The following is a 25897-nucleotide window of genomic DNA, read 5'->3' as shown; positions in this document are numbered from 1 at the left end:
TTATTTCATATCTTCACCAGGTTTCTGCACTTGATTGATTATCACAGAAAAATTTAATACTCTAACATTTAAAAAATATATATGTAAGAATGAATCGTATATAGGAAAATAAACTTAAAATTAAATATCATATTAGGTCATGAATAAACTCCTTTTTATTTTATTAAGCACAAACCTTTAATTCGTATTACATAAGTTTCACAACAATAAACACTCGTAATGACATGATTTAGTTTGTAAACTTGGCCTCAAGGTCCTTAACAACATTGACATCTAACTTAAACGCCTGAGCCAGAATCTCTGGATTAATTGGTGGCGTCGACCCAAACACAGTATCAGCGATCGTGATAACACCAGCGTTCTGACTACTTAGCCCAGCAAAGGCCACTGCAGGGGTCTTCCCCATATTCACTTGGAAATGGATCATTCCTATGGGGAACACGAACACGTCGCCTGGGTGCAACATTTTGGCAAATAGACGGTTATTGTCTTGATTGGAAGAGACAAAACCGACATACAATGTTCCCTCGAGAAGAATAAGGATCTCAGTAGCACGAGGGTGTGTGTGAGGCGGGTTCTGTCCATATGGCGCATAGTCTATGCGGATATTCCCATGGTGTTTAGCCCTGGAATCTGATCGACATTGGCTGTTGTCACGTTGGATTTGACATCATATATTATCAGTATTACCTGCCTCGTTGAGGCCCGAAAAGAAGAAAGTTTCTGCTTTGGCTTGCTTCGGATCCTTACAGAACTTACCATTCACAAAAACTGCAAATAGAAATATTGATTTGGAAAGCATATATTAAAAATGAAAAATTTAATCATAATAAAGGAGGATAATAATAATCAGCAGAGTTATTATACGTACGCACCACCATTTTTGGGATCATCAATGGCTACACAGAAGTCTTGGAGTGGACTTGGATCGTAAGCTTTGGCAAAGGAAATGACCAAAGCAGATAAGGTAATCACGATGAGACACTTGGAAACCATCATGGTTTTAAATAACGAGTTCTGCTAATGTTTTCTAACGATCTTTAATATATATGTGTGTGTGTGGTGTTGTGAAAGCATTTGAGGTCAATATTTATAAGGCAAAAGCGCATGTCATATTTGACGTAGTCCGACGTAATTCTATACATTTGTAAGTCGCATGTTACAAAGTGGCAGTCGAAAAACGTTTAACAAGTCTATCTATAACTTAATCTTTCTTTCTTTTTAAAAGAAAAAAAATTAGATTTGCATGCACGACTATTATTTACACAGTCCCACAACTTCTAGATTCAAGTCTTTTAGAATATCTGTACGAGTATGGACCTGGTCAGTGGTCACTCATCTCACTTTCGTATGGAATGGGTCTATTATATAGCACTTAGTTTCGTTTGCGATTTATGTGGTTCCTCATCTTATATATAAAGATACTTGTGATGTTTTGTCCTTTCCCATATTCATCGTTTACAAGAAGAGCTTCAATGCTCCATATAAATATCCAGAATGTCGTCGTATAGTCCTGCTTTGTTCAAGCGACAAGCATCGTCTATGCCATCTGAATTCTTAACGGTTAACGTTTTCACTTATGTCAACTTTTATTGCTTACATCTTATCAAGTATATATGTATCAACAAATATGTTCTCAACCGTTTGAGAACAGTCTCTGCCACTATTACCAATTCTTTAACTTAACCCAGGACGCTGTCTTCATCATTAGAACTCGAGCTTTCCACTACACCACCCATTATAGTGCTGCTCTCAACGGTTGATGTAGGAGTTACAGAGGTAGCAACGCTAACAGCCGGTTTCCGGTTAATGGTTGTTGCACTGGAAGCAACAAGTCCTTGTTCCTCCTTGGTTTCTCGAGCTGCTCTTTCCTTGGCTTTCTTGGCTCTTTCAAGAACCTCTTCCTGTAATTGAAACGAGTTAACTCCAAACCGAATCACACAGTAACGAAAAGATCAATCAATCAAGACCTTTTTCGTGTACAATAGTTTACCCTTTCGAATACATATCATCACACTTAAATAGTCATCTCGCAAAGTAATGACTGTGTGTTCAAATGACAGTTCTACAAAGCTCACACAAACCTTCTCAGCTAAGTAATTAACTAACTTGTTTGAGTATCTTCTCTAGTTCTATGGTGAACAGAGTTTCCAAACCTAACACAATGCTTTCATTCATTACAAGATTCACTGATAAAAATAAAAACAAGAGGAAGAGCTGAAAAATAAACCTGAATCTCTTGAACTTTCTTCTGTTGCTCAGCTTGAAACTTTCCAATAGTACCCAAAACTTCTCCAACAGTAGACTCAATTCTCTCATTGATAACCTCAGCTAATGCTTTCCCCAAAAAGAAGGCATCTAACACACTTTTGTTCTCATTTTCACCTGCGCAAAAATAAAAAAACCAATTTTTTGTTTTATCAAAATTCTCAAAACAAAACCCCCAAAAATAAGAATCCATTTACTCAATCAAATGAAAAAAATGATGATAAACCCTAAAAAAAAAATTAAAAAAAATAAAATCAATGCGCAATTTTTGTTTTTAATACTCAAGAAACAAAGAGATTAGCACATGGATCTGTACCTCCGGTGCCTTTGCTGGAGCAATTGCACTGTAAACTAGCAGTTCTTGTGCGAGGCGTCACACCTAATCTTAACCGGCGAACCTCAAAATTGGAACGAGAATTGCGGAGAATGAAGCGATGACGAGACGGTTGGTTATAGACATTTGAAAGAGAGAATGAGGAAGAACAAGGAATCGTGAAGCTACTCATCTCTCTCTCTCTCTCTCTCTCAAACCGTCTCAGGAAGATGAACACGGGTTTCGGGTTTTTGACCAGTCGATACGGATTCGAAGTATTGGGCCTTCAAGGCCCAACGAAACCTCTGTGAATCAAATGGATGATATTCCCGTTAGCCTTTAAACTCATAATTTAAATAATCTAAAAATAATAAAACTTAGTATTTGTTTTTAATTTCAACTAAAAGGTAATATTTTATCATTTTTTCATAACTATTTTTTCATTAATTACTATATTCTAATACTCAAATTGTTGGAGGAAAAGCATTTTGATTTGATTGATGAAATATCAATTTGTGTATCGTGTTATAAAACTGTAGTTCCCCACTTACGAATAGGCATAGCTATAGCCATTTCTTTGAGAAATGAGCTTTCTAATAGGCATTTTCTTTAGTTATCAACTAGGATAGTACCCGTGTTACTCCGCGGGTTATTTTTCTAATTTTTTTATTATATATATTTTTATATTTAATTTTTGTATGTTGTTTGTAATTTTAGTCTGTTAGATTTCTCATCACAGCTCATATAACCTATGGACAATCATTATAAATTTAATATTTTCCAAATAGACCAACATGTATAGGCAGACATTTAACATCCCCTTCTCATAAAGCTAAGGAGTACAAATCCCTATTTAAAGTACCTCAGACTTGCTAATGCCCTTATAAGATAATACTCATAATACATTCAAGATCATAGTTCAGTCTTTGATGAAAAATTAATTCACTATCCATCATTTTACGCTGCAGGATACTTTTTATAACTATTTTTAAATATATTTAATTATTGAAAATATGATTTTTTTTTTCTTAGAATTGGATTAATTGTAAAAACTATAGTTTATACAATGAGAAGATAAAAAAATGCACTAATAAATATAAATGGAAAAATCTCAAAGTCAAGTCTAGGATGGCTTATAAATGTTTACAATTAAATCGAGTAAAATTAATTATATAAATAACCTAACTAACTCTAATTTGAATATGCAGCTTTTGTTAGCATGGGATTGTTGCATTTGTCAAAAAATCATATGCAGCTCTTTAACAAAGCAATTCAAAATCTTATTATAGCCCGAGAAGTGATATTAATGTACCTCAAATAAACTTTATCATGGGAAGAGAACAATGTGCATTCTCAAAACTCATGTTAACATGACAAAGCCAAAATCATTTTCAAGAAAATTAATTTAAAAAAAAAAACTTTAGCTGTAGAAATTAATAAAAAATATATATATAAAAAATAATTCTCATGATTTAAATGACCAACTAAATCCACAGCAGTCGTCTAATGCAATATTATGCAAGTTAAGCAATAATTAGGAACAAAACTGATACTAAATTGACTCTAAGAACACTAAGAGCACCTCCATTGGTGGAGTATTAACAAAATTGTTTAAAACATTTTTAATTGTTAATTTTGAATTTACGTGAATTAACAACTTCTTAAAAAACTTTTTATTTTTATGGGTCCATTGGTAGTACATAAAATTGAGGTCCTTAGTTTAAAAATTTTATTTTGGAAATTATTATAGTATAAGAAATTAGGTATTGTATTAGATGAAGTTTGACTCTTCTTATGATTGTGTAAGCAACAAAGAAGAGATCAGACTATCTCAAAAGAATGAAAGATCAATTCCATCCTAACCATAATCAAAACCAAAACCGAGATAGGTTTCCGCAGCAAATTCATTGCATAGACCATGATTAGGCCAAAGATGAAGAGGTGCATTGCTGGAGAACCGCTCTCATTCTCTTCTGATGACTCGCTAGATGGTCCTTGAGAGACTGATCCAAAGTTCAACATGTTAGCAGGCGCTGAAACCGGTTCAGGAATCTGTCCCCTAGCATTGTTAACGCTACTTTGTTTAGGTTTCTTTGCTTCTGCAACAAAGCTTCCAACCACAACCTATATCACATCAAGAAACAAATGAACGTAAATCGATTAAACATATTGTATTTGCGCTTAAATCTATTAAACCAAGATGAAAAGTGAAACCTATCAAACAAAAATGACCGAACATGTCATTTTACAGAATTGCAGAACAAGGCTAGGCTTTCAAAACAAGAGTTCACGTTCTGTACCTGGACTTGTGTTGCAGCTACCAGTGAACCAGCCATCAGGTCCAGCCAAAGAGACACTCAAGCTACCACTTCTGTTTATTGAACTATTTACCTCATAAATTCAAAAACAAGCCTGAGAGAGTAACGATCTCAAATCGTCCCAGCAAAAGAACACATACAAATCTCAACACTAAAGACGTACTAAGACTAAAGCTTAATACTAAAAGACAGAAAAAAAAACAAACAAACATAATTTTAAACCTCATAAGAAATGATTCCACCAGAATGAGAAGCTTGACGAAACGTCACTCTACAAACTGCACCACTTGCTGAGAGAATACATATTGTTCTTGGCCCTTGATCCGAAAAAGCCATCACCTTTGCCGCTATGTCGTGAAGAAAATAGTAAGTAAATTTCATACCAATTTACCAAAAGAACAACATCCAAAACTCATTCTTCCATCTAAATTCACTAAAACAAACAAATTACAATCTTGAAGAATGATACAGTTACATTTTGAGATTACTAAAACAGAACAACAACACTTTACCTCTCATGTCTTCTGCAGGAGGTGTAAAACCAACTCCTGCAGCGCCTCCTACAAAAACAAACCCATCAAATCAAATTGCATGTAATCCAAAACAAAATGTGTTAAAAGATTCAAACTGTAGAGTTCTTGTTTAATACCTAAAGCATCAAGCTGTTTCTTGCTAGAACAAGGAGGTCTTCCTCTGTCTCGTTTACCAGGTGGATCAACAGAGTTCCAGTTCCTCCATTATCTCCAACACCACCTTCACCACAACCACCATAAGAATTATAAGCGGCAGAGAGAAGAGGAGATGTGGGAGCTAAACCCAACGCAATGCTACCATCATGAGTGTACTTCCTAGGCCTACCTCGCTTTTTCTTGGTTTGTGGTTGATTCTGATCCTTGATCCCAAATCTCATCGGTTGAGAAGGAGGCATCATTTAACCACAATCGACATTCTTCAGATTGTCCTCCACCCGATTCATTGAGTTCCAAAAAACTCTGAGAAATCTTCAAATCTCCAGGCTCCGGATCAATCGTGGTTTCTCATAGATCACTACAAACGAAGAAAAAAGGAATCAATCGACAGATAGAAGAAGAAATTGACATATAAAAGAGAAGAAGAAATCAATGTGTACACCTTGTCAAAAAAAACAATGACGTGTATTAATTATTGGTTACACATTTTAACTGATGTGTTAACTTCTCCTTCACCTAAAAGACTGATGCGTCAGAAAAGGAAAGCAACACATTGTGTTTTTATTGTATTGATATATCATACACAGTTTTTTATAGCATTTTTTATAGCATACATATTATAAAAATAATTATTTTTAAAAATGAATACATATAAAAATATACATTTAATTTTTTAAAAAATCTACAATCTGACTTAAAATTAATTACTTATTATCTTTTCATTATAATTTATTTTTCAGGGAAAAAAACAAATCGAATAAAAAATAGTTTAATATATATATATATATATATATCCCCAATGAGATATATTTCTCAATACTAAAAAAATTAGAACCCCAAAAACTCGAACCTTTATTCCAAATAAATTAAAGATTTCTTATCTCAGATATAACTTTATTCCATATAAATTATTTTCTTATATAAAAATAAAAAATAAAACTCAAACAAAGAATAACTCGAACTGATTAACCGAATGTACAGATAGAAAACGCCATTAAAAAGAAACGCGTCGACATATATAGTTAACGGAGTTACATAGCTCCTTTGCAAACTAGTTTTATACTTTTATATATAAACCCTCTCGTCACCTCTCTCATCTCATCTATCTCTCTCTAGATCACTCACATTCACTTAGTCATATCCCCTCATCTCTCTCTCTCTCTCTCTATCAGAGTGTAGAGAAAAAGGTTTAACAACAGTCAACAATGGTTGTCCTTAGAAGATTATTCTCAATTTCAGCAACTCTACTTATAATCCTAGCACTCTGTGTCCATGCAAATGCGTAAGTTCAAAGATTCAATTCAACGTTGTGATCTCCCATTTTGTTTTATTTTCTTCTATATATTGTTCCGACAGAGATTCTTATGTTGTTGTGTGTTCCAATGCAGAGTTCAAGAAACAAGGGAATCGAAACATGACAGCTCAAGAAATACATCAACGGCGGATAAGTGAGTTCTCTCCTCATTTCAGCTTTTTTTGTGTGTAGAGATTTTGTTTGATCTCAGCCGTTCAGATTCTTTCTCTACGATATTAAAAACGATGTCGTTTTGCATGTTCTGTTTTCTCAGTTTATCAGACGGTGAATGGCATGACCACGCCGTTAAAGACCCAGATGAAATAGCAGCAATGGTCGATATGTGAGTTTCTAGCTCACTAGTCACTACATACATATATTATAAAACTGGAAAACCACTTTATTAGATATATTTCGTATTAGTAACGTTTTTTAGATAGTCAAATCATATGATGCTTTAACTTTACTAAACCTATGTGTAGAGTCAGTCAGTAGACCAAGAAAAACATTTTCGACATCTATAATTTCTGACTTTGTAAAAAGTTGGTTTGGCTTAGTAATGTTTTTTTTTAAAATAAGCACCAAGTTAAAAAGTTATGTGACCCTGCCTGAGGCGTACTCTTATTTCTTAACTCTGCAAGGAAAGAAAAATAAATAAAGTAACATGTGAAAACACTTCTGACAGAAGAACAGTAGTGTTATTGAATAAAACCACAAACCGTGATTCCCATTTATATACCTCACTATTTTCTTCTTAAGATCCACCGACGCCTTTGTATTAATGTTTTCTATATACATACTCTCAAGTCTCAAAGACAAAGAGTGGTAATTTTCTTTAAAAAAAAAAAGAAAAAAAATCATTTATAAATCATGTCATTAAATTTTTATCATTTAAATTTTTTATTGTCTTCTACATATTAATTTATCTTTATCATTTAGATATCATGAGAATGTTAACTATATAAAAGAAAAATACATTTACTTTTCTTTCTTGATTTAATATTTTGAATACTGTCTAATATTAGATTATTGTTTATATCTGAATTAACAACTATTATAATTATTCTCTAGTTAAAAAAAATGTATCAGTAATTCGGTATTACTATCATCAGTATATTGCAAATTCCAATATAAATAAAATCTTCAGGATCGACAAATCGTCTAATCTTTCACATAAGTTTATTGGTTAATAAAGAAATTCTAATTTTACTATAAGAAAAAAGAACTTCTAAATTCTTTTGGCACAAAACTTTTGGGTCAAATGTAAACTTTTCTAATTTATTTTACAATTTAAATTTTCAATGGTATATATTATCTATTCTATATAAATCTGAATCTGGTACCCATAGTTTTTGCATTTAATTTCGGAATTACAAAGAAAAATATGACCCCAAAAGGTTCCAATATGGATCGTATCCCATGAACATGAAATATAAAATTCCCTTATACAAGACAACATTAAATTTTACCCACGTGGGGCCACCTCACCTTGTCAAAATTATATTCAATGCTTCCTTATATTTTTCATTTTCCTGTCTCCTCTATTTTGACTTCTTCACGTAGGTGTGCTTCACTCACGTAGGTGTGTGTATCCAAAAAATCCCAAAACTCACGGGTTAATTTGATATAGTTTTGAAACTTTGTTCTCTTTTTGTAATTTCATTCTATTATTTGGAAACATGCAGGAGCATACGTAATAGTACGTATCGGAGAAAGCTAGGGTTCTTCTCCTGTTCAACCGGAAACCCCATCGATGATTGTTGGCGATGCGATAAAAAATGGCATCGCCAGAGAAAACGACTAGCAGGTTGTGCTATTGGTTTTGGTCGTAACGCAGTAGGAGGCCGTGATGGACGTTACTACATTGTTACTGATCCATCTGATCATGATCCGGTTAATCCTAAACCTGGTACGCTACGGTACGCTGTGATTCAAGACCAACCACTATGGATCGTCTTTAAACGTGACATGGTCATCACTTTAAGCCAAGAACTAATCATGAATAGCTTCAAAACCATCGACGGTCGTGGCGTGAACGTACATATCGCTGGTGGTGCATGTATCACGATTCAGTACGTTACGAATATTATCATCCATGGGATTAATATTCACGATTGTAAGCGAACTGGTAACGCTATGGTTCGGAGTTCGGAGAGTCACTACGGTTGGAGAACGATGGCTGATGGTGATGGGATCTCGATTTTTGGATCGAGTCATATTTGGATTGATCATAATTCTCTTTCTAATTGTGCGGACGGATTGATCGACGCAATTATGGGATCTACTGCTATTACCATCTCTAATAATTATATGACTCACCACAACGAGGTTAGATATTTTTCATTGATTCTAGTAGTTTATGTTTACCAAGATTTGCGGACTAGATAGGTTTTATATCAAAAGATATTAGTATCGCTAGGTGCCAGAAGTTATGAGTGGTAATGATTTAGGTGTTATTAGTATCGATGCAGAAGTTAAGAGTGTTGATGATTTAGGAATGCATTTACTGTGTAAAAGTCGGAAACTGATAATTCGGGTTTAGAAAATTATTAGTAGAGAAGGGAACGTGAAATTCAAGTAACATGTAGGGTCTTTTTTCTTTCTTGGCCTTATCTTCAAAAGCTGACAATATATAGATGATAATGCAGGCTATTTTGTTGGGGCATACCGATTCCTACACAAGAGACAAAATGATGCAAGTAACCATTGCATACAACCATTTTGGAGAGGGTCTTATACAGAGGATGCCAAGGTTTTTCATCTAAGTTTCTTACATTTTCTTGGGGTTCTTTTTTTTTTTTTTTTTTCCTGTGGTCAAATTCTATCCAGGTTTCAACTGTTTTAGAGTTTGGTATGTTTGGTGTTGTTTCAGGTGCAGGCATGGATACTTCCACGTAGTAAACAACGATTACACACATTGGGAAATGTATGCAATTGGTGGAAGTGCTAACCCTACCATCAATAGTCAAGGAAACCGGTTCCTAGCCCCGGGAAACCGGTTCGCGAAGGAGGTATTTGATAAAACCGGTTTCTAGTTAACCAAGATTGCTTAAAGATGCATCATGCATCTAAGCTAGAAGATATAATTTGGTAACTCTAATCAACATAATGACTGATTTGAATATTTTTCTGGCAGGTGACGAAACGGGTTAATGCAGGGAAAGGAGAATGGAACGATTGGAACTGGAGATCCCAAGGAGACTTAATGCTCAATGGTGCCTACTTCACTTCATCTGGAGCTGGAGCTTCTGCAAATTACGCCAGAGCGTCTAGTTTGGCTGCTAAATCATCTTCCCTTGTAGGTATGCTTACCTCTAGCTCTGGTGCTTTGAAATGCAGGATCGGTACGCTTTGTTAATTATTTGTATTTGTATAACCAAAAACAGAACATATATAGAAAATATATGAAAGGTGAGAAAAAGAAGAAAAAAATAACTCATTTTTCTTTGTTCCCATGTTTTTGCCCCCAAGTTGTTTAGTATAGTGCATTTCTCTACTAATGTATATCTATCTAAATATATATAATCTTCTATCAATGAACTTGCTTCAGATCCCAAATTACTTATTTTCATTCTCTTTGGACTTTTAATTATAAATAAAATCAAAATGCTTTTGTTAAAAAATAGATGATATAACCAATCTAAGTGAAGCATTACAAACATCAAAACTAATAGAGCTATGTAGTTCAAAAGATTGTGTCTGAAAATGGTGACCATTAACAAAAACAGATACAGAGAGCTTTTGGTTTTCCCAAATTACCGGAGGACAAGATTGTCGGTACTCTGATATTTACCGACACTTTCTATCACTATGTTACGGTCTTTGTTCTGAAACTGTTCCACACCCATCAAACCAGTCTCAATGAAAATTTAAAATCCTACTTGCTAGTTGCAGCAAATTATTCAAATGATTGCTAATGCTACAACCGTTTCAGAAATGTATTGCTACTAGAGGTAACAGAGTTTCTAAACCAGAAATTTAACAATCACCTGACCAGTGGCGGAGGCACATTGATGACTATGGGTGCAATTGACACCAACAAAATTTTAAAATCCTCCTAATTTACACCAATTTTTTCAATATAAATCAGTTTGAACCCAACCAATCTTGTACCTGACTGATTGCACCGTTGCAAGTTGATCTTAAATCAAAGAACATATAACATTCCTAAGTATTGTATGATTGTATTCGGTATACATTGGAGATCTCTCTCATATGAGCAAAATCTTAAGCTTACAAATAAACAAGACGCGGATTACTTGTACTTGTCCATGATTCTCTTTGCTTCTTCAAGTGGATCATCCAATGGTTTGGAACCAGAGCTTTTATCTTCTCCTCTGAGTTTAGGAGCTTCATCTTTGTTTAAGGCTATGAATAAGAAATATGCAAATCCCATTGTACCCTGCAAACACTCATAGTAAATTAGCTTTGTAAACACCGAATAGGGAAGGTGTTGCATTACATACCAATACAAAGAAAGCGGTTGATAGAAACGACTTGACAACAAACAACGAAACCGCTAATGCTGCAATCGTCACCGAGATTCTAGCAACTGGTCTAGGTACGGAGACCTTCAACCAAACAAAAAAAGGAAGGATCATAAAAACATAACCAAACTGTAACTAAAGAGTAGAGTGTAATTGGTGAAGACAGGACTAAGAGAGCTCACAGGTACAAGATTGGTTCCAGCTTCAATTCCATCTTTCCCAATATTCCATGCGGTTCTAAGAACTGTTCAATACAATGACACAACATAAACATCCCAAAACATTATCAATACACACAATCAATTTAACTGATCAATTAGAGGGTATCCACCACACAACAATGAACAAACCCTTAATGACCCTTTTGGTCAATTTCATAAACTAAGCAATCAAAACAATGGAATTCGACTTACGAAAGTACAAAACAAAGGGGGGGGGGGAAAGAACAAACCTTTCAAGAAACTGGACTGAGCAGACAAAACAAGGGTTTTGGACCGAACTCGTCGGGGTTGAACTGGAGCAATTCGAGTTCTCAAATTCAGTAAAGATGCGTTTTTTAACCTCAAAACAGAGCATGGAGAGAGAAACGGAGAATTTGGGAATTGGGTTAGGGTTTGTAAGAATCTTGGAGCGAGAGGAGAAGGATTCAAAGAAGGAAACGGAATTAGAGAAGAAGACATGAGATGTGAATGGCTAAAGCTACTCAGAAACTCTACAAAAAGGAAACACAAATTGGCGCGTGTGTCTGTAAGAGAATGAGATTGTCGAAGCTGAGAAACTAATCGGGATCGGTTTGGTTTGGTTATATTCTTAAAGTTTGCCTTGTTTTTTTTGGGGGGGGGGGGGGGGGGGGGGGGGGGGGGGTTTTCTCAAGTTAGAAGGCCGTAACCACATAATTTGGTTTAATGTGCTATGCAATCAACACAACTCAAGGAGAAAGAGTCAAACCAAATCACCAAATTCTGAATCTTTTGTCAATAGGATCAAGAATACTTCGGAGAGATGTACATCATGAGTCATGACTCATTTATAAAGAAGCAATTCCACTGTGTAGGCATCTTCTAGATACAGCTAGCAATGATACTTTCATGGTAAAAAAAAGTATAGATACTAGAGAAAAATTAATGGATGAATTAGCCAAAAGTAAGGGAATCCATGGAAAAAACTATAATATGCGTCGAGAGAAAAGAGTCATAAAGGAGAATAAGCTTAACAGAGAGTTGAATGCAAAGCCTAATAGGTTACTAAACAAAGAGCAAAAATCCATGACATTTTGTGAGGTGCGCATGTCACATCACAAGCTTAACAAGACTATGGGTATAAGGATTGTGTCAAAATCTAGACCTTTCAACTAACATTCTAACTTATGCTACCAAACAAAATGTGGGAAACTCTCAACTTCATGTCTGCTTTAACCACAAAATCTGTAAGGATTAGGATACCAAGAACGACCACATTGATTATCCGGTATATTCAAATCAAATTAACGAGTCAATAATGTCATGGCCTATTAAAAAAAAGTAGCTTCATAGACTGAGTATGGTTTTTGAGAACTTAGAAGAGCTTAAAAATAGTAGCTTCATAGAATGGTAAGGAAATCCTTTTGTCTCCCTATCTTTTCATTATTTGCACTAAAGCTTACTTGGTCTTCTTCAAAGCTGCCAAACCCTCATGACTATCCTGAAAAAATACGAGAAAGCGTTTGGTCAGATGATAAATAAAGCTAAATCTGCAATAACCTTTTTATCAAAGACTGAAGAAAGATATCAAACTAGAGGTTCAACAAATTCTTGGCATCCAAAAAATAGGAGGATTAGGCAAGTATGTAGGCCTACCTGAAATGTTTGAGAGGAAGAAACAAGATTTGTTCAATCAAATCGTAGACATATATAATAAACCAAAGAGCCAGAAGTTGCTCCTCAAGATTCATGTCTACTGTTGGGAAGACCATCATGCTCAAATTAGTGTTGGCTGCCATGCCTACATACACAATGTCTTGATTCACACTACCGGGATCCCTCTGCAAGAGAATCCAGTCGGCTCTAACTCGCTTTTGGTGGGACTCCTCTCCGGAAAAGAAGAAAATGTCATGGGTTGCATGGTCAAAAATGACATAAACAAAGAAAGATGGAGGATTAGGTTTTAAGGACTTCACATGATTTAATGATGCTTTACTCGCAAAAGTAAGTTGGAGAATACTTACAAAGCCATCCTGTTTATTGGCAAGAGTGCTACGGGGTAAATACTGCAACAACTCATAATTCCTGGACTACTCAGTCTCTTCCTCCTTATTACATGGTTGGCGTGGAATTTGTATTGGCCAAGATCTTCTGAAAACCCAACTAGGATTTCTATTGGCTCAAGAGAAGATACGAGGATCTGGTCAGACCCGTGGATCTCACTTTCAACCCAAGTAGTACCAGTTGGAACAACAAAAGAGAAACAGAGAATTTGAAACCAAGGAATGGAACAGAGAGGAAATTCTCATTACCATACCTTAGTATGAATAAGCTATACTTGCCCTAAGACCAAGCAAAATGGGAGCACAAGATAAATATATTTGGCTGGCTACCAAGGACGGAGAATACAATGCAAAAATGGGGTATCATGAAGCATTAAATTCGGTTGACCAACCACCACCTCAACCACCCAACCACCAAAACTTCAACTGGCTTAAAGAAATATGGAACTTGCAGTTCTCACCAAAGGTAAATTTTTTTCTTTGGAAAGCTATGAAGAATGCTTTACCAGTGGGAAAAAACCTACAGATCTGAGGCATTAATCCGACAGTCTGCTGCCCCCACTGCGGAGAAGAGGAGTCAACTCTGATTTCTTCCACTGTCCCTTTGTAAAAAAGGTATGGATCTTGCACCCTTAAAAACCCCACTAACCCTTTCCCCAGTAACAAGCTTCCAATTGGGGATTGAGATTATCGAGCAGATTGATTTGCCTTCCACAGGTAGGACTAAATCAAGGACCACTCTTCTCCAAGATCTTGTGGATAATATGGTGTAGCAAAAATAAGAAAGTATTTGAGCAGATTCATTCGACAAGCTTAGAAGAAGTATCCCAATCTATTATCCAAACAAAAGAATGGAACACAACTCAGATCCAACCCAAGATAGATAAACCTTTACCTCCCCCGAGACAGATCCAAAGGATTAACTTAGATACAATCTGATGTTTCTTAGATGCATCTTGGAAAGAGGAGACCAATCAAGCCGGATTTGGTTGGATCTTCGAACAACAACTTCCTCACTCTAAGGAACAAGGCAGAGCCACAGCGAATAATGTAAGATCCCCTCTTATGGGGTGATGGCTCTGATGCATGCACTATAGCAAGTCCTAGATCTCGGATATGAAAAAATTCTCTTTGCTTCAAATTAGCAACAGCTGATCAAAGCACTCAATTTGGAGTTTCAATCGAATGAGCTTTATGGGATTCAACATGATATCCTTCTTCTTTTTCTCAGTTTCCTAGATTACGACTTCGTCTTTGTGAAACGGGAGCAAAATGTAAAAACCAATAAGGCAGCCAAAGGGACACTTCTGTCTCTTTAACTCTGTACTAAACACTTCTTAAATTAAAGTATTGGTTTGACAAAAAAAAGAGAGCTTAAATTACTGATCCATGACCAAGATCCCATTTCCATGATTTGGTGGTTCTTGGATGTAGAGTAAATGGAGTTAAATACAATCTTGTATATCCATGTACATGGGGGTTGATGCATTATTGTAAGAAGCGAGAAATTACTGGGAGGCGGGAGCCAATCAGAATTCTATACTATGGAAAACTCTTAGGCCAGAATACAAAACATGTAGCATATGATTTCTATATTGTGTAGTTCTATTAATTATACCTTCTTCGTAGTTATGGAAACTAGGTTTCAGGGTTTCCACAACGAATTTTTTTAGTGAGGGAAACAAATTCAAAGAAGTTATCTCTCAAAGAATTCGATCTAAGCTTTGAAATCGGAAGAGGGCTTAGATCTTTAGAACTCAAATTAGGGTTTTGCTAAAAACAATGAAAGAACTGAATTATTGTATTAGATGTTGGATGATTACAATAGAGAAGTCTCTCCCTTATTTATACTTTTTGATTGATTACAGAATATATTAACTTTCCTTATAACTAAAGCTAGAATATAGAAAGTTGCTCCTTCTTCTTCAAGTCAGTCGAGAATGGCGACCTGGGAAGTCGGCTTCTCCATCTTCGTTGTTGGACCTCCTTCTTTCGAACAGGCCTCTAATAAACATTGAAATTGGGTTCTTAACCGGATTCCCGATTAAATAATCGAATTATCTTTCTGGTTTAGTTCGGTATGTTAGGGTGCTAAATTCCGCACCAATAGTAGTTGTACAATTGTATATACAAATAACTACACATATTTCCATTGAAAACAATTGTAGGTCATAGACATATGAGTTCCATATTGAAGTATCCACTAACCCAAAACATAGCGCACCGTTATTCTTTTCGGTCAATTATATATAGAAAAAAATTGAATTGTGATTTACAAATATATCAAATCAATTAATCTTATTTAAATAAACACATGAGTTTCTATATGATCATAACCAGATTTATTCTTACCTAATAAAGCAATACGTGTTCTTAATACAAAACCAAAGTGTAAACAGATCAAAACAAACTCCATTAGGTAAATAATATCTTATTTAATATAGTGGAAATTTTCAAAAATTTCAGTATGTTATTATTTGAGGTTCTTGGTGTTCATGCTTCTCTCGACGGTCTTGGCAGTGGCTTTAATGGACTCCTTGGTTTCTTCGGTTTTTCCGGTGACCGTATCTTTGATCTTCTCCGTAGTGTCCTTCACTTTATCCCATGCCTCCTCTGCAGTGTTCTTCGCCTTATCCTTCAAGTTACCAGCAGCGTCCGAGATCGTCTGTGCTCCTTCATCTGCCTTCTTGGCCACCTATCAGGTTTAATTTGGTTATATGAAACATTAATTTGTAAAGTACTTAACAAGTCGGGTTTTTTTTTTTTTTTTTTATGCCTTTAAATTTGGTTTCATGTTTTCGTATATTTTTATTAATAGAGTATATTTTGACCATTTCAAAAAAAGTAAACAAAAACCATGTGGTATAATTTTTTTCGATTGTATTTTTCGTTTCTATGACCAATTTTTTTGTTTTTGTTTTAAAGCTTGAGGAGTGTGTTACCTTTTGCTGAGCCTCTGTGGCTTTGTCACAGACGGAGGCTTCATTCCGTGTACTTCCCTTTGATTATATATTTAAAAAATTAAGGATGATTAATATTAGTCACACGTATTAAAATCTGATACACCCATACGATACATTAAAAATAAAATAGCTAGATTACATGGACGAGTCTTGTCGGGATGGAAGCACGAGCTCTTGTGATGAGTCTTGCAACAACTGCGAAGCTTGTCATTTCTTAGCGCTCTTGTTTCTGTTTTATAAATAATGGGATTAGTTTGTTAATTAGTTTAAGCTTAAAACTTAAGTATATATAATGGAATTGAAAAATGTATAAGGAGATGAGGTGCCATGTAAAGAAGACACATGGATCGATTTGGGTGGGACATGAGGAGTTTGACTCGGGAAATCGGATGGTTCCGGTTCGAGTTAGCTATTTATAGATGTGTTAATGTAACACAATCCTTGGCACCTCATGTTCCTTATTTGATTCTTAATAAAAGTATTTGCATTATTTCCATGCACCTAAGTGTATGTACTGAATATGATGGCGGAACGTAATGTTTGTAAAATTTGGTGAAAATTGATAGTGATTTTGACAGACAATAGTCAATTAATATATCCTTTTTATATTTTACAAAAAGAGTCATTTTGCAATTTTTTTTTTAACGGTAAATCAATTTTATTATATCATAAAAATGTTACATGATACATTACAAATCCATACAAATACAACCATTGAACCAAATAAAGGAAATTGAACACAATTTCGATGAAGAAGTGGAAGTAATCCTGTTTTCCAAACGAAAGTCTTACAGGCAACAGATGAAATCTGTAAAGTCCCCTCTTCATATACTCATAAAGAACTCACACCTTATAGATGAAACTCCCAAATGCTTTTTGCATTACTTTGAATAAACATAAACACTGATATATTGCTTGAGATGGATCTTGATCATGTTTTTTGGAATGCCATACACTTTGCAGCCAATTAGTATCACACATTACCTTCCTGTTCATCGATGTATTGTTCCTATGTAGACTTGACTTTCCGGGATCCCATATTCGCCTACCAAAACACCAATATATTCTTTGAATTTTATGCTTCATTCCTTCTCCACAAGGATATTGAAAATATTGGTCATCATGGAGAGTTGACAAACTCTTCACGGAGATCACATGCTTGACTTGAATAAATCCAGAAGAAGAATTCGCTTTTACTCGCCAAGCAATAATCGGCTCCACTATTGGAGAAATACACCAGAAACAATTTCGTTTCAGATCACCATAACAAAAGACTCTAACCGAAGTTGGTTGCGCTTGATTGAATGTTGATGCCATTTGAAACAAATTCAGTCTCGATTGACTATGAATCTGATCAACCCAATTCGCTGGCACAGTCACCAACACAACCATCACCATGAGAAAGAGAAAACAAACGGCACTTAGCCATCGTAGGACACATAAACCTATAATCAAATCAACCGATGTAACCATCTCTGGGAAAGGTGCTTCTGTTTTTGGATCTGACAACGGTTTTGAAAAAAATTGGTAACCGTTTGTTTCAGTTGTGAAAACGATCACAATCGTTGCTGTCATCCTAAAGAAGAAATTTAATCGGCAAATCCAATGTAATCCCATACTAGTTATTAGTAAACAAGAAAAAAAATAATTAAAAACTAAAACAGGCACCACCGGCAAATGCCGGCGATCTGTAAAACCAAGAAGAAAAGTAGTTTTGTTTGATCGCTTGGGATATCGTCTCGGGAAAGAAGAGGTGGTTTTTTTTTTTTTTTACCCGAGAGAGTCGAGTCATTTTGCAGTTAATTACCTTTTTTTTTAAAAGAAAGATATCGCTATTATATATTTAATGAAAATCTTCAAAAGCAAACTAACTAGTTCTGCACTTCTGTTTAAATATAATTATGTATCATCTAATTATTGATATACTAAAACGAGCATATATTTGTATGATATTTTTTTTTTCATTTGTATAAAATATGTTTTGTAGATAAATGATTGGAAAATTTTGAATTTGAAAAAGGTTAGATATCATTCAAACTCATTGTGTGAGGTAGTAGATGAATGAGTTGAACAATTTTCTTTTATGATTTGTTCTTTTTTTTTTTTTTTTTTGACAAACGGATGATTCTATTCAATCAGATAGAAACATTACAGAGAGAGGGATGAAAAACCCCTAAGTTTAAAAGTTTACAAGCATAGACTTTCCCCAAAGCCATAAGCAAAACTAAAGATACAGACAACATCAGGCAATGATCCATGAAAGCTATGAGACAAGTGCTAACAAGCAGTTGGAGACAAGCAGGAACATGATTGCAAGAATGGACATCCTCGATGATCTCGAGAGATGACAGATAGGTCCTGGTCAAAAGACACGATACCGTTGATAGGAGAATCAGAGCCAAAGAGCTCACCGGGGTGAGGGTCAATAGTAGAAACAAGGTCATGGCAAGGATTCGGGGGCTGACAGCCCGGGTGATGGTGGAGATGCTGAAGATGGTTTGTATTGCTGCTAGATTCAGGATTCGTAAAGGATAAGTGTGAGGCCATACCATACCAGGTGAACCCTCTCTGCCATGAAAATGGTGATCAAGAATACCACACACAGTTAGTAAATGGTGAGACACTGACATATAATAGATAGACCTGAGCTTACGACAAGAGGATTGATGCAGGGTAATGGGGGTAGAAAGATTCACCGAAGCAGCTAAGAACAGGTGCATAGATATATGTAAAGCCGTAACATAACAGGTGGATCCTCTCTGCCATGAAAATGGTGATCAAGAATTCCACACAAGTTATGTAGTCGGCTATACACGGGCAAAAGAATGACAGACCTGAGCTTCAGAGGTGATTCAGGCTTGAGCTGTTGGGTTGTTGGTAACACCAAACTGGTGCTGTTGATGGGGTTGCGAACTTTAAACGCTAGTTAGCATAAGAAGGCAAGTGATTTGGTTCTTCCAGTTAGCGAGCAATGTCATTGAATGAGCAAAGACCAAGGATCTAACATACACTTCGTTTCTACCAAACAATCTAGGTAAGTGGATTCTCAAGTGCAGTCTTCGGACACCGAGTTCAACCAAAGAGCCTAGATAATGTTTACCAGTTAACATAAGGGTAGGTAGAGGAGACCTGGAATTTTGGAGGTTGGGCGAAACCATTTGTGCTAGCAAGCCGGGTTCAGCTGCGGAGCTCATCCGCAGAGAGAGTAGAAGAGGATTCGTGCAACGGCTGACCGGAGAGGCTGTAGGACTCTGCGATTCCGGTGGGAGTAGACATGGGTCTGCCAAGCTCATAGGGTTAGCTAGCTTTGAGACGAGAGTCCAAAAACGGAGGCAAATCGCACCTCTGGATAACGCCTCACCAAACATCGACTCAGGTGTCGTTGGTGGATCTGTCGATGGTAAGGTTGGGCGAGAGTAGGTGAGGATGGGGTTCGTCGGATCTGGAAAAATAATTTGGGGGAAAGCGATTGAAAAGAGAAACAAAAGGGGAAAATAAAGGGGGAAAAGCGATAGAAAAGAGAAACTAAAGGAGAAGAAGAAGCAGTAGAAGAGCGGAGACGATGAGAGACTCCGACGCCGGCGAGCCGGAGCCCTACCGGCGTTGGAGAAAAATTGAGATGGCGGCTCCTCGATAGTCGTGTCTTGGAGAGAAATTAGGGCGATTTGTTCATTTTTCCAATTTTGTAGTTGAATCATTTAAAAAAAAAAAAATATCGCAAATAGTAAGAATTTAAATGAATATTCATTCAATTTCAACTTTTTAATTTGGATCATCCATTTATAATCCATTTATAACAGTTATTTTTAGATGTGTCGCTGTCATATTCTTGAGTCTTGAGTAGGTGAGGTTAGTGAACTCAGTATAAGAAATTTTTGAGGAATTCGAATAATTAATTCAAAAATTCATAGCTGTGGATCCGACCAGTTTGAAAAATTCAAATAATCAAAATTATATGTATAACTAAAAATATTTAAAAGATCTGTTATAATGTGTTTCCTCTAAGAAACATTTATAAATCTGCCACTAATCATCGATGATCACCACATGATAATATGTTTTATGGAACAAATGGGTCCACATCGTAATCATTTCCCGGCAAAGGAAAAATCTGTTTTTTCCAACTTTTCACAAAACTAGAAAGAAGAAACCAAAGAAAAACAAATATGTACAACTTTCGAAGCCGGTTTGCAAAACTCGCCGACACTATGCAGTAATACAACCTACCGGAGTGGCGGAGTCCATACACAATTTGAATTAGTTAACATTCAAATTAACGGAGCTTGATGCGCGAGTCACTAGTCAGTATCACATCTATACAACCAATTCAAAGTTTGTTTTTTTGATATGAGATCAAACTTTAAAGGATATTGCTTCTTAATTATAGCATGATTCAATCTTCTTTAAACAGCAAAGAAAGACAAGGCTTACAAGTTCAAACCATTATTAACTAGAATGGAGCAACAAGTCAAGGCTTGTATATTCTGAACAAAATCTTTATTATATCTCCAAACAAAAACAACTACAACAACAACAAAGAAGAGATCGGTGAGTTTGATGTAACCTAGGTATATTTACAGACACAAAAAAGAGATGAAGCTTGAGGGGATAGTTTCTTACAAAACCCACCAAGATGAAACCCATTGGAGACGCAATATTTGTTGCAACGTGGTAATTTCGCACATTCTCCGGCTACATACAGCCATTCCGTCCGACCACTCTTCCCACCCCGTCCTCTCCCAGATGTGGTCATTGTCCGGCCTTGAGTAGTAGCCACCCCTTTTATGCCATCATATCAAAAAGATATTGTATTTTTCAAAACGAAAAGAAAAAGATCTTAACCGGAAAGAGTGTCGTATTTGCCATGGAGCATACAATTATATTTACCTGAAATGAGAAGGGCAATGTATACGAAAAGACAGAGGTAAATGAGCTTCACGGCCATTCTTGTCTATAGTCAAGTGCTCTCTTCACTCTTTAATTTTCCTTTGATTGTAATCTTAATGTTCTTCTAAATATAGCAAAACGCATTTTTTATATATCGTTATGTGTAGGTCCTTTTATTACTTTATCAAGTTTTAAATACCTAAATATCGTCCTGCTTTGGCTACTACATAATTTCGACCCATTGTAGTGCGGGAGCCATACATTATTTTTATAAATACATAGCATCACCTAACAAATATATAAATTTATCAATTACAAAGATTTTAGAAGATGACTATGGGCCCTAAGGATAGGGTGGTGGTGCCATTGGGAACACTAATAAAGTGAGATAATTATAATTTAAAGAAGAAAAATGGGTTAGTTGAGGGATCTGTGTATATGTTGGAGAGAGTTTTTTCCTATCTATCTTTGACTATTTTGCTCTACCTTTTGATTTTACATGTAAAGTCAAAAGTATGAAAGGAGACAAAAAAAAAAAGTAGTCAAAAGTAAGAAAAAAATATTTTTGTATTTGTTTTTGTCTAATTATTGTATGTATGTTTGAAAACAACTAAATAATTGGAATGCATAACACTTAACTAATGTAATAAATAATAACTAGTCACATCCATTCAACTAAAACCATCCCGAAATTTCACCCAACGTAATTACTCAAACAAATTTGAGAAAAGAAAATTGGTATTAACAATTTCCTTTAGAAGTTATCTCTTCTTACAAAAGAAAATGGTGGATTAACATTAACTGTAACCATTAAAAACATAATAACTTTTTAGTTGATGAAGCGTCTATGTTTATTGTAAAAATAGTTGCCAAGTTTTTATTGTCTCTCCCGGGCTTAAAGGAATTCTATAGTAAGCACAAATAAACCAGTAATTTACTTTTGAACACCAAAGAGAGAAGGAAAAAAAAACTAAATAAGCTTTCTTCTTAAAAATTGATTTACTATTTTGGTATAGAACAAATTTCAAATCCTTAAATCTGTGACACTTTCTTGATTCTTCCTCATTTTCGTGCGTTCCACGTCTCCTTGATTTGTCATAAGTATTTAGAATATTTTGTAGTTGCATACAATAGTTATAATAATCCGAAGAACAATTTACTAATGATTCTCCCTATCAAAGTTCTCTTTTGTTTAAGAGTAAGAATTTTGTGATTTTGGACAAGAAAACGATAGAAAGGTATTGGTACCATGGTTCCATCGTTGGAACGAGGAACAAGCATTTCGAGTTCATTCAATTTTGATAGGATGTTCGATTCCTCAGCGGGAAAAGAACAACAACAACAACAACCTCATCTCGTGGAACCAAGCATGTCGGAAAGTCAAACTCAAGACAGCCTCGGTGGAAGTCCGGTGGAGAGTAGCCGTCCGATGACTTCCCGTCTGATTTCCCGTAGACAGGATAAGCAACAATCCGGTGATTACAAAAAAGTTCATTATTTCTATTCGTTTACGAACTCTAGAGATATAAAAGGAAAAATAAAAAACTAAACAATTTTGTGGATTTTACATATTGTAGACACGGAGATGATGAAAGATAAATTCACAAAATTACTTCTAGGAGAAGATATGTCAGGTGGTGGTAAAGGTGTAGCTTCTGCTTTGGCACTATCAAATGCCATCACAAATCTAGCCGGTAAATGTAGTTCTTTAGTTTTTTTTTTAATTTTAGTTTTGTTCATCCACAAGCAACACAAAATAAATCTATGGTTTGGTTTAATTTTTATGTGTAGCGTCAATATTCGGGGAACAGACAAAGTTACAGCCGATGGCACCGGATAGAAAAGCTAGGTGGAAGAAAGAGATCGATTGGTTATTGTCTGTGACTGATCACATCGTGGAGTTTGTTCCATCTCAACAGATGAGTAAGGATGGAGTCTGCACCGAGGTTCAGTTTCCTAACCGGCTAATTAACACTTGTCAGTTTCATATTATCAACGTCAGAGATAATATTCTGAATCAAAGACTATTTGTAGATTATGGTGACACGACAAAGATGTGATCTTCTTATGAACATCCCTGCCCTCCGCAAACTCGACGCTATGCTCATTGTAAGCGTGCACATATATTTAAAATCATGTATGTTATGCAACTACTTTGATGGAACGATATTGAAATATATATATTAGGATACATTGGACAATTTTAGAGGACACAATGAATTTTGGTATGTGTCGAGAGACTCTGAAGAAGGGAAGCAAGCACGGAATGATAGGACAAAGGACAAGTGGTGGCTTCCTCCGGTGAAAGTCCCTTCTGATGGCTTGTCCGAGTCATCCCGAAGAATGCTTCATTTTCAAAAAGATTCGGTCTCGCAAGTCCAAAAAGCCGCCATGGCAATTAATGCCCAAGTTCTTTCAGAAATGACTATCCCTGATAGCTATATTGAGTCTCTTCCAAAGGTGATTATCCTTCTTTTTGTCTTAAAAATCGGATAATATAGTATCAATAGTTTGCTTACATTTATATTCTATGACATCATGATATAGTATCATCATATTCTAAAAAAAAAACATCAATAATGGTGACTGAGAAGACTTAGATTATTGCAGAATGGAAGGGTAAGCCTTGGAGATACGTTATACAAGAGCATAACAGAAGAGTGGTTTGATCCAGAGCAGTTCTTGTCAACACTCGACTTGTCTACGGAGCACAAAGTGTTGGATGTGAAGAACAGGATCGAGGCCTCAATTGTTATATGGAAAAGGAAACTTCATCTAAAAGACAACAAATCTTCTTGGGGATCAGCTGTGAGCTTGGAGAAACGAGAGTTGTTCGAAGAGAGAGCCGAGACGATCTTGGTCTTGCTTAAACAAAAGTTCCCTGGTCTTCCCCAATCTTCACTCGACATCTCGAAAATTCAGTATAACAAGGTAATACTCAAATGCTATTATTTTTATTATGACATCAATCATTATTAATTTTAGTTATAGGTCATTGTGGTTCATTTATCACTTTGTGTGTTCTAACTATAGGATGTGGGACACGCTGTTTTGGAGAGCTACTCAAGGATATTAGAGAGCTTGGGGTACACGGAAATGTCGAGAATCGAGGATGTACTTTACGCGGATTCTTTAGCCCGAAAGCAATGTACAGATGAAGAAACATCAGATGGTGGGATAGCAACAGAAATGGATTCAGAGTTAGGAGAGGAAACAGAGAAGCTTGACCCACAATACTCATCAAAGACAACATTGCTTGATTTTATTGGTTGGAGTGACAATAGCTCAAAAGGGCTGTCAGAGAAACCTCCCAAGTCTCCAAAATTGACGCCAAAGAAATTCTCGTATTTGGAGAAGCTCGAGAACTTGAATGGTTTTAGGAGCCCTAAAGATAGGCATTGAAGAATGAAGACCAATCAAAAAGACATGGGAACAAGTAACATGCATGATACAATTGCGCAGCCGTACGTAAGTGTGTGTTATTTTTAGGCAAAAGAATGAAACAAGTAGCAATTAAGAATTGTCTTCCTTCCGGTTTTGTTTCTTGGACAGAGAAGTATACTAACTTGTCAACACCACACTCCATTCTCAAAATATATATTTTTCTTTCTCTTAAAGAAAACATGATTTACAGATACTATAATTTGTTTAATATATATATAAAACACTTTATGCCATTATCAAATATACATATTAAGAAAAGAAAAACAAATACCAATACTGATAATTTAGACCATGTTCGTTTGTTTATTCATATAAATATGTGAATGAAACAGCAATCTGATCAGTTCTGTTTAGTTTTTTTTTTTTTTTTTTTTTTTTTTTTTTTTTTTTTTTTGTATAGAAATGAGCAACATTCATATGTAAATATCAAATAAATTTTTTAAATTAAGTCAAAATTTTCAAACTTATTTGGTTGAACCAAGCTGGAGCATTTAGATAGAGATGGTTCAATCAAAAATAACAAATAATGAAATCCTAGTTATCCGATTGATACATTTGATTTGGCTACGAATTATGAACAACACTCTTATAATAATTTTGCAAAAACTTTGTTTTGTCTATTAAAAACCGCGAAAACATACAAAAGTTGAAAATTACGTTTTTTCTACCAAAACGGTAAAATCATATCTGATTCACCAAACTACAGAATCACATTTTTACTAATTTTGACGACAAAATCATCTATATATACATTTTTGAAGACAATTATGAAATAAATCCTGAAATTCAGTACTATTTACAAGGAATGCCATTGACATTAAATATTTAATTAAATTCATTTTTTTAAATAAAAACTAATTGTTATACATAGTAATTGTTAGATGAGCATATACCATAAATTTTGGTTTAATTGTTATAAATAAATTCGAAATGTATTTATAGAAACTAATTAGTTCTACCTAAATTATTAAATAAAATAAATATACCTTTTT

The 25897-nt window shown here is 35.2% G+C and overlaps 6 protein-coding genes, 1 long non-coding RNA gene and 2 pseudogenes across 7 annotated transcripts; 3 read left to right on the top strand and 6 right to left on the bottom strand.

The window, feature by feature from the left end:
* Positions 1-229: 229 nt before the first annotated feature.
* LOC104733753 (germin-like protein subfamily 1 member 13) lies at positions 230-999 on the bottom strand (annotated as a pseudogene).
* A 518-nt stretch (positions 1000-1517) lies between these two features.
* Positions 1518-2915, bottom strand: LOC104732454 (uncharacterized protein At4g13200, chloroplastic). The gene is made up of 3 exons (XM_010452002.3): positions 2585-2915; positions 2231-2385; positions 1518-1904 (listed from the first exon to the last, which is right to left on the bottom strand). The coding sequence occupies exons 1-3, from the start codon at positions 2772-2774 to the stop codon at positions 1683-1685; spliced, it is 567 nt and encodes a 188-aa protein (XP_010450304.1). The 5' UTR covers positions 2775-2915; the 3' UTR covers positions 1518-1682.
* Positions 2916-4402: 1487 nt separating this feature from the next.
* Positions 4403-5925, bottom strand: LOC109127984 (AT-hook motif nuclear-localized protein 8-like; annotated as a pseudogene).
* A 709-nt stretch (positions 5926-6634) lies between these two features.
* Positions 6635-10337, top strand: LOC104732455 (putative pectate lyase 14). Its single transcript, XM_010452003.3, has 7 exons — positions 6635-6870; positions 6977-7036; positions 7157-7225; positions 8568-9210; positions 9531-9634; positions 9755-9893; positions 10019-10337. The coding sequence occupies exons 1-7, from the start codon at positions 6794-6796 to the stop codon at positions 10238-10240; spliced, it is 1314 nt and encodes a 437-aa protein (XP_010450305.1). The 5' UTR covers positions 6635-6793; the 3' UTR covers positions 10241-10337.
* Positions 10338-11024: 687 nt separating this feature from the next.
* LOC104732456 (uncharacterized) lies at positions 11025-12990 on the bottom strand. The gene is made up of 4 exons (XM_010452004.3): positions 11821-12990; positions 11552-11613; positions 11349-11453; positions 11025-11284 (listed from the first exon to the last, which is right to left on the bottom strand). The coding sequence occupies exons 1-4, from the start codon at positions 12047-12049 to the stop codon at positions 11138-11140; spliced, it is 543 nt and encodes a 180-aa protein (XP_010450306.1). The 5' UTR covers positions 12050-12990; the 3' UTR covers positions 11025-11137.
* A 1071-nt stretch (positions 12991-14061) lies between these two features.
* LOC147930861 (uncharacterized) lies at positions 14062-14979 on the top strand. Its single transcript, XR_015575403.1, has 2 exons — positions 14062-14226; positions 14329-14979. It is a non-coding gene; the product is annotated as an uncharacterized LOC147930861 (long non-coding RNA).
* A 903-nt stretch (positions 14980-15882) lies between these two features.
* LOC104732458 (uncharacterized protein At4g13230-like) lies at positions 15883-16863 on the bottom strand. The gene is made up of 3 exons (XM_010452007.2): positions 16714-16863; positions 16554-16610; positions 15883-16306 (listed from the first exon to the last, which is right to left on the bottom strand). The coding sequence occupies exons 1-3, from the start codon at positions 16783-16785 to the stop codon at positions 16085-16087; spliced, it is 351 nt and encodes a 116-aa protein (XP_010450309.1). The 5' UTR covers positions 16786-16863; the 3' UTR covers positions 15883-16084.
* A 4193-nt stretch (positions 16864-21056) lies between these two features.
* Positions 21057-21708, bottom strand: LOC104732459 (defensin-like protein 37). The gene is made up of 2 exons (XM_019233894.2): positions 21462-21708; positions 21057-21353 (listed from the first exon to the last, which is right to left on the bottom strand). Exons 1-2 carry the CDS (start codon positions 21517-21519, stop codon positions 21139-21141), a joined length of 273 nt encoding a protein of 90 aa, XP_019089439.1. The 5' UTR covers positions 21520-21708; the 3' UTR covers positions 21057-21138.
* A 699-nt stretch (positions 21709-22407) lies between these two features.
* Positions 22408-25083, top strand: LOC104732460 (rop guanine nucleotide exchange factor 9). The gene is made up of 7 exons (XM_010452008.3): positions 22408-22936; positions 23039-23155; positions 23253-23407; positions 23496-23570; positions 23649-23921; positions 24072-24392; positions 24495-25083. The coding sequence occupies exons 1-7, from the start codon at positions 22711-22713 to the stop codon at positions 24861-24863; spliced, it is 1536 nt and encodes a 511-aa protein (XP_010450310.1). The 5' UTR covers positions 22408-22710; the 3' UTR covers positions 24864-25083.
* Positions 25084-25897: the final 814 nt, after the last annotated feature.

The sequence above is a fragment of the Camelina sativa genome, chromosome 12, assembly GCF_030686135.1.
Source record: "Camelina sativa cultivar CO46 ecotype springtype chromosome 12, ASM3068613v1".
In the NCBI taxonomy this organism is placed as follows: Eukaryota; Viridiplantae; Streptophyta; class Magnoliopsida; order Brassicales; family Brassicaceae; genus Camelina; species Camelina sativa.
This window is presented reverse-complemented; position numbering and strand designations above follow the sequence as displayed.